Source organism: Etheostoma spectabile, chromosome 10 (assembly GCF_008692095.1).
Source record: "Etheostoma spectabile isolate EspeVRDwgs_2016 chromosome 10, UIUC_Espe_1.0, whole genome shotgun sequence".
Classification (NCBI taxonomy): domain Eukaryota; kingdom Metazoa; phylum Chordata; class Actinopteri; order Perciformes; family Percidae; genus Etheostoma; species Etheostoma spectabile.
In genome coordinates, this window is record NC_045742.1 from 11,155,968 (window position 1) to 11,164,762 (window position 8,795).

An 8,795-nucleotide genomic window follows, 5' to 3' on the forward strand; every position below is an offset into this window, starting at 1 on the left:
CCTTTTTAATTTAAAAAGTCCATTTTACCAAAAGCAACATATCCAAAAGTTAAAAAGATCAATTTCCAATTCGATCAAAAAGCTGTAGGCAGATAAAGTGCCAAACCACCTGAGGGCTACAAACTGGTGTTGTGCTTGCGTTTGACAGCTGCGCCCCTCCAGTACAGCTTGTGCCCTGTGATGTCGCTGCTGATGGGAGTGACGGTTAGTAGAGTAGTGCCTGAGGGGTTGACGGATACAACCAGTTTGGTTTGTGGAGTCTGAACACCCAGTTCCTTGTACTGAGGAAGGATCTGTGTGACGTTACACTGGGGGTTACAGATCTTCCAGCCAGGAGCCGCTCTGAGGACAAACCCTCGGGGACCACCAATCTCCTGCTGGTTCAGCACAGCGATAGCCAGTCGGTTCTTGGACAAAGTCCTCTCCCACACCTCAAAATTGTCCACCTGTAGAACAAGTGGCACATTTTGGCAATTATCCTATTCTATACCTTGAACTGCAATTAGTGCTTTGATATGTCCCATATTTATGGTCTTTGCTTAAAAAGTCTGTCATAGCATTTCTTTAGAGACTTACATGTACTGTAAATGCTGTCAGTCTAGTAGGTGATTTTGCTTTGTCACCTATCACCCACCTTGGCAGTGCGGTATCCTTGCTTGCCCAGTGGGTCCTGGCTAATGGCAATAATGTGTTTGTTCTGCAGCAGTTCCTTGGAGCGAGGACAGATGTCCCTCAGATCATTAGACATGAGCAAAGGGGCTGCCATGATGGCCCATAATGCCATCTGAGACTCCTGCTGGGCATGACTCAGGCCAAAGTTCCCAATCACCAGCTAGAGAAATGGAATGAAGTTATCAGTAGGAAAACGGCAATTTAGGTTTACTGACAGAATGCAGTACACAACCTGCTGTAGAGAAATGTTTTACACATGTATTTTTTTTTCTGTTTTTAAACTACCACTAATTTAACCTTTTTATGTGAGGGAATAATCTTCTAGTTTCTACTGTAATGAAACCACGGTTTCATAAATCTGTCATTGAAATCTATAGGCTATATAAATAAACTAAATACAAGAGCTTTAACAAAAAGGAGCTTATTTTAAAGGGATAGTTTGACATTTTTGGAAATGTATTGATAAATATGTAAATTTGTTATACTGATTTGGCCAGTTGCTGGCTTTGATTTCATATAATGTAAATCTGCAAGAAAACATACGTTAATTTCCCAACATGTCAAACTAATCCTACAAATCACTACTTCTCCAAATGAAGCAAGTGATTCAGTTTCAATATTTTAAATGATAATAAAACAACTTGGTACTTGGCCACTGGTTGTATGCTGAGTTTGAGGTCAACCAGAAGTGCGTAAGAGCTCGAGTAGAGCAGAGTACCATATCGGGGTCGTTCCAGCCCCCAGGTCCAGCTGCGGGGACAATGTCGTCTTGATGAGAAGCAGTCCAATCCAAGATGGACTTGACAGAGCTCCATGAGTCGTACACGTCAGCAAAGTTGCGCCAGTGGTTACACGTCTCACGGATGGCTGTGTAGTTTGGCTAAAGGCACAGAAAGGCTTTTTGATGTTGTATTACACAATGTATGGTGTCATCAAGCAGTTGCTAATCATTAAGCATTCTTTATACAAATTATTCTGTGGATAAAATGTTAGAAAATAGATTAAAGATCGATTATGTACGTTGAGGTTTAAAGTAGGGCTGTTTTATAGGAATTCAGTCCTAATTGTGGAAGATATTTAGCTCTTGCTCCTACTTTTGAATGCACTTATCGTAATTCACTTAAGACAAAAGCCAAATGTAATTTGACAAAAGAAAAGCATCATATCCTCACGTTGGGAAAGCTGGAAACAGAGAGGGAATAGCATTTTTGCTTTAAAAAAAATCGACTAATTATGGCAGCTCTAATTTAAAGTAGGGTAAAGCCAAAACAACTTATCTCTCACCTTTTTGAACTGCCACACATACAAAGGCCACTCACAGGAGTACAGGATACTACTTCCGGTTTTGTTCAGTGCTTTTGACATGTTGACGTAGCCTTAACCAAAAAAAAAAAAAAATCATAGAGTGTTAGCTCAAAGCACATTAAAAAAAACATGGTCCACTAATTCCGTAGAGGTTCTGAATTAAAGGTGAACCCAAGAAATGGACCCAATGGGCTTTTTTTTAAATAGCAGCAGTAATGAGGGACTACATTGACAGTCTAGGCCAGGACCAGCATGGCCATGTTTGTAACTGTAAATTTTAGGCTACTAAAGCTCACCTTCTCCCACCAAGGTCCAGTCCATGTAGCAACCATCAAATTTGAGCAGATCTACATTCCAATCAGCAAACGTCTGAGCATCTGTCTCATAGTAACCCAGACTACCAGGGTATCCAGCACAGGTATTCTTTCCCACATCTGCATAGATACCCAGCTTCAGCCCCTTAGAATGGACCTTAAAACAGAGAAATACATTTATTTAGTTCACAATAACAGATTTTTTCTTGGCAGGGTCTCAGTAGGTACCAGCAGGTGGAGATGTTGCACAGCTAAAAACTTGATGCTTCTGTTACATTACACAGTTCTGACTTATTAGTGGACCCAAATATATCCCTTTCCTGGTGAACATCACAATTTTGTTGCATGTGTAGGAATTGCCTGTCATTGTGGTCCTTAGCAAAGAGGCTGAACGGCCGCATACTCCTACCTAAGACAATACATGCCTACGTGGTTCTCCACGTTGTGCATTTCAACTGGTATGACATCTGAGACCCGGGTTCTACATCTAGTCATTTCCCCTCTATTATGTAAATAACTGCAAGTTGGCCCAGATGGAGGTATAATGATGAATAATTTGACTGTGTAATCACGTTTACTTCTAGAGTTATTTAACCAGGATTTGTTAAAGATTTCCAAACTCGGACGCATTGCACCACAGATTTGTTAACATTGCACCCCATGTAATTACATAAGTGGGGAGTATTGGTTAAATATTGCATTGTTTACCATTATATAAACGTGTATACTATTCATAATACAACCCAAAGACTGGAAACTAGGAAAAAAAATATATCCTAGTGCATAATCTCATTCTGCTCCTTCCAGCTGGTGAAATAACTAAAATGAAAGAATTCTCGATTTTCCTAAGTCTATCTGAACCCCTCTCTCTTCGATCTCTATGAACTTATGAAGGAAGTATGGCATTATTCGTCTACATGCCTCTTTTATACTACTCACATAGTCGGCCAGTTTCTTTATGCCCCCCGGGAATCTTTTGGGGTCTGCCTGCAGGCGGCCCTGGGCATCGCGCTGGTGGGAGGGCCAGCAGTCATCGATGCAGACGTACTCGTAACCGGCCTCTTTCCAGCCCTCCTTCACCATCACATCTGCCATCTGCATGTACAGACGCTCACTGCCAGGGCAACAGGAGGAGACAGGCAGGGCCGATAGTATCAGTTAAGATGCCCGTGTTCAATGTCGTGTGCAGGAGCAATATGGCAGACACAAATACATGCTATTCTCATAAAAAAACAAATACCAGTTTTTCTAATGTTCATTCGTCGACTGATACAACAGACTAACAATTCATCTCGCAGGCTGACATTTGGGGCTCTAAACGCTTTGTTGGCCAGCTCATCCGGGTAGAAAAAAAGGTTTGATATGCACAAGAAGTGAATTTTTTGTCACTAATCAGAATAGAGATCTCTAAAATAAAACAGGAGCTTGCAAGATCTTGCATCAAGTCTGAAGTGCTCTGCATTCATCAAACAAAAAGGAGGCTTTACTAACTTGAAGTTATGTACGGTGGCCCTGAAGTGAAAATCCCAACAGCAAATTGGAAAACGCAAAGTATAAAACACAACGGCAAATAGGAAAACAAAACGGGAAATAGGAAAACACGACAGCAAATAAGAAAACATCAAATAAGAAAACACTTCAACAAATCATAAAAGTACAACGGCACATAAGAAAACAAAATGGCAAAAAAGAAAACACAACAGCAAATATGAAAACACTTAAACAAATGTGTTTTCCTATTTGCTGTTGTACTTTGATTTGGTGAAGTGTTTTCTTATTTGCTGTCATGTTTTCCTATTTGTCGTTATGTTTTAGGATTTATTGAAGTATTTTCCTATTTTCTGTCATTTTTTTTCTATTTTCCGTTGTGCTTGATGATTTATGAAGTGTTTTCCTATTTGCCGTTGTAAGTTATGATTTGTTGAAATGTTTTCCTATTTGCTGTGGGTTTTCCTATTTGCCATTTTGTTTTCCTATTTGCCGTTGTGTTTTATGATTTATTGAAGTGTTTTCCTATTTTCTGTCGTTTTTTTCTATTTTCTTCCGTGTTTTTCCATTTGCCGTTGTGCTTTATGATTTGTTGAAATGTTTTCCTATTTGCTGTCGTGTTTTATGATTTGTTGTTGCATTGATTTGCACTTCAGGGCCACCGTAGTTATGACTAGAGCTACAATCCTTAGTCGATAAATTGATGAGTCAATTGTAAGACAATTAATCTGCAACTATTATGACACTGGCTTGATTGTACAAGCCAAACATTTTATGGTTCCAGCTTTTCAAATTTGGAGATTTGCAACTTTTCTTACATGAGAGTAAACTGAATATCTGTGTGAAGATGTAATGTTGGGCTCTGGAAATGTGGTGGGCATTTTTCCCCCTTCTTTTTGACATTTAATAGACTAAAAGATGAAGGAGTTACTAAAGCAAAATAGTTAGCAGAGGAATTAATAATGAAACAATCATTAGTTGCAGCCCTAACTATAACTTAGCATCTAATAAAAATGAGGAAAACGGGACTGAAAAATTAACCTCAAGCAGTGGTGGAGTGTTTTACCTGAACCTTCCCAATGAATTTAGATGCCTGTGCAGTATAATAATGCAGTCTACATAATTCAGAGAGATGAACCCATTTGTCAACTGACACAAAATGAATCAACTCTTTTGATGATTGGTTAAGTGTCATTATGACACAACATTTTTCAAGCAAAAGTGCCAACTATTTGCCAGTTATGGCTTCTGAAATCAAAGGATGCTGCATTATCTAGTCATCATGATCTAGTTCATCCCTGTACATACCATGTTACCTTACAGTTTTCTTGTTTAATGCTTCTGGAATGTATGCAGTTACCTATGTTTCTTGTTACTATTAAATTTAGTAAATTTAGTTTATTACAGTACACTTGACGTCATAATCTACGAGGGCCTTTGACCCAAAGAACAAATAAAGGCAAATTAGATCAGGTGGTGACACCACCTGATCTATGTCTGATTTATGCCTGTCTTATCAAATGTTCACTCCTTAAACAATCACGTGTCTCTCTTCTCATTGTCAGTACAATTCAATTATGAAGTAAAGATAATATCATCACATGATAGATGTCCTAAATATGAAATAACGATTACATGGAAAATAATTGTTGCATGTACGCATGGCCATGTTATGAGATAAGTAACAAGAAAGTATTTGTGTAAGACCAATGTGTTTCTTTTCTTTTCTTTTTTGGTTTTGAATTCCAGTGGATCTTTTTGGTTAGTTTATGGTGCAAACAAATCTCATATTGTCACTTCCCGTGATTTTAAAACAGACTTTTATAAAAGAGATATTTGAAGGAGACCATGTTAGTAGGACATGAGTAACTTTGATATGACTGCTTTCCTTCTGTTTTTTAAGCCCACAATCATGTCACACTGCGCATGATCACCCCAGTTCCTCTGATGTCTCTTACCTGATGCAGTTATTAGGGTCCTTGTCACAGTCGATATTACACATGAATCTCTCCCAGTGCAGCCAGCCCATTGTGGGTTTCAGCGCCAGACCATTGTCCAACGCTTCAGCAGTTGGGCTGACTACAACGAGGAGCGCGAGGAGACACACTGATCTGCACATTGGTACTTTTAAACTCGACACTTTCCTCACAACAATGCCAATACTGTGTTTGAATTTAGATCTATTTCCTTGTGTATAACGTGTTCAGCCCGCCCCCCTCTGGATGACTGACGTACATCTGGACCACTAGAATCAAAATGCGTCTGAAATTGTCCAATAGCATTTCACTACAAACAAGGAAGCGCTAAGGTCCGCTGATGGAGTCAGGTGAAAACGTCAGCTGACATGACAAGACAGAGCAATAATACCGGCAATCATGTCTTGTGATTTTCCTTAACACTAAAACCACAAAACAACAGAGATAATTCAAACAACATTTATACATCTTCAGTTTTATTTATTGCTAGTAAAATCTGGGATGGTAACACATTTAAACAACACTTTAAATTAATGTAATGACAAATTAAACAAAGGTTTACTGTAAAATACCAGAAAATACATTTATATTATTGAGAGATATTGCTGGATTAACCATTATTAATTTAGATAGATGGTTTTTACTATACAGGAAATACAAAACTAGTAGCCACACAACAAACTTGTGGCTTTTGTCGGCCCCTTGAGGTTCAGCCTGTAAGGGAAATTGTGTTTGAGCCAACACCTGTGTGTTAACTTCTCTTGTGTTTAATCATGCTGAATCATTCACAATATAACCTTTGACTGAATGAATCTTGGCCATACATAGACTAAGGCATTGTTGCCCACCTGGATGTCATCAGAAGATCCTGACCTTTGGCTTATGAGCCCTTTTGTCTTGAGAACAATGGCCTGCAAGATACTAACTGAAAGAAACCAAGCCACAGTGTAAAGAGAGCAAACAGCTTCCTATCACTGTGCATATTATAAACTAACTTTTGTCTTTTGTACCATGCTCTGAGCATTGCAAGTGGGTTAATACAGTTAGAGATTTTTGTCCTGTTTCTTGTTTTGTTGTCACAGTGGGTTACGAAATTGCCACGACAGGGCTCTGTAGCAGTTGTCTGCTCTGTCTGATTGGTTTGGAGCCACAGATAAAAGCCTCAATAGGATTCCTACATAGGCCGATAATACTACTAGTATTTTTAAGGTCTTTTAAGGAGTAAAGTGAAAGAGGTTACTATCACCTTGTGTCCAAAATAAGGTCAGGTTTTAATGCAAGATCCTCAACTGTAAGTGAACAAAATGGCATATACGCTGGATTTGCATTTGCATTTGCTTTCCAACAGACTAAGTTAAGACGCTGTTCCCTGCGGAGCCAGTCTAATCAAAAATGCCACACACACATTCAGCAGTTGTAGAACTATGTACATATCAATGCCACTTCAAGTTGTTTATTAGCTCTGGATCCCAAACATGTGTCTGGTTCAGACATTAAAAGATGTACAGATTAATTAGTTAATTTAGCTGTAAACGGACCCCTTGCTTACAGAATCAAATTATATCTGGGCGTTTTTTCTTGTGTAATTGTCAGCAATCTTCTCACACATGCAGAGAGAGTGATGAGTTTTGTTTTTACACTAAGAAATGGCTACTTTGCAATTTTGTTGAAATTTAAAGAAACAGCTGCATATTATTTATTTGCTAATCAAAGCAGCTATTTGGATGTTTGCCCAGTGCCACACACGAGTTGAAACTTTACAGTAGAGATACTATTTGAATCAGCAAACTGCCTCAATAAAACCTCACTCCTGTGATCTTCCTCCTGTCAGTCTGCCCTTGTTGTGCATGACTCCTTGTGTCCTGATATTGAAAGGAGTCAAAACAAATGAGGCAGCATTCATGAGTTGGCACAAACCCAGATTATGACAATAATCCTCATCCCCCCTGCTGGCCGTAAAAAAAAAAAAAAAAGAGCAGTAATGAACACAGAACCTGACCTTTCTGCAAAATGTCAAGGGGACCTATTTCAACCCTAAACATTATCAGAGGCTTCATTGAGGGACAGGCCCGATACAAACAATTTGTCACTTTCTATGGTTAATATCAGTGTCAGTGAGAAAAGGCGTTGGGACTCTAAATGTCAGATTTCAACATGACCCCCCCCCCCGCTGATGGATGGACCAATCCAGCTCACTTGAATACACAGTTTTCTCTGCGTAAAAATAGAATCTCGCCCACCGTTGTGATAGAGACCCTTGTTTTTTTGCAGCGCTGCATAAAAGAACCACGTGCCTCTATCTGTACTGTGGTTAATTGAGATTGTTGACAGGTGGGTAGCCCGTGTTTTCTGTATGGCTTATGGCTCCCCACAGCTTTGACACCAATCCATCATGTTCCTTTCTTCACTAGTGGCACATAAGTGAAGAGGCTGTCATGGCTGACTTATGTTGGTAACTTTGTTATGAAGTGTATGGGGATAAAATGAAAGGGAAAGCTGTGTTATGGTGTGCCTTTCTGCAAACGTGGTCCATTACTGGATTGATCTATAGGGACAGGTGACAGCATTAGCAAATGTCATCAATAAGTTGTGCCTCCATAAAGACAACACTGTATGGCTCCCAAACCCTCAGCAGAAAATCATGTATTGTCTTGTAATTAGCTGCTTAAGTTGTTTATGTGACTGTGACAGGGAAAGCAGCCTATGTGTGCTGATGTTGCTACTTTAAAGGTGCTGTAGGTAGGATTGTGAAGATCCAGGACCGCAGCTTTTTGTCACCGCCCCCCGCTGCTACCGCCTGCTCTCGTCCACTTTACAGGCGAGGCGCAGTTCATCTCGAACGAGCCTATGCTCTGGGTCCACCTGGGTCTCAGAACTGAGGCCACCGTGCTCTTGTGAGATTATCATTGCCTACGTGTGCATGACATCAGAGCAAGTCGGGATCAAGTTGGACACAAATCTAACCAGCATGCAATGGGCGCCGATCGATTCTACGCAGACCTGGCTCATCTCAAATGAGTCTAATGCGTGTACCTGAGCA

The 8,795-nt window shown here is 39.8% G+C and overlaps 1 protein-coding gene across 1 annotated transcript in view; it reads right to left on the reverse strand.

Annotated features, from left to right (window-relative positions):
- gla (galactosidase, alpha) overlaps positions 1–6,009 on the reverse strand; it is a 6,304-nt gene extending 295 nt beyond the window's left edge. The window contains exons 1-7 of the mRNA XM_032527880.1: positions 5,738–6,009; positions 3,231–3,405; positions 2,274–2,448; positions 1,957–2,048; positions 1,391–1,552; positions 635–832; positions 1–446 (exon numbers count right to left, since the gene is read on the reverse strand). The exon at positions 1–446 is cut by the window's left edge and continues 295 nt beyond it. Coding sequence (XP_032383771.1) covers positions 117–446; positions 635–832; positions 1,391–1,552; positions 1,957–2,048; positions 2,274–2,448; positions 3,231–3,405; positions 5,738–5,898 — 1,293 coding nt within the window. The 5' untranslated portion in view covers positions 5,899–6,009 and the 3' untranslated portion in view covers positions 1–116. The remainder of the gene's footprint in view (positions 447–634; positions 833–1,390; positions 1,553–1,956; positions 2,049–2,273; positions 2,449–3,230; positions 3,406–5,737) is intronic.
- Positions 6,010–8,795: the final 2,786 nt, after the last annotated feature.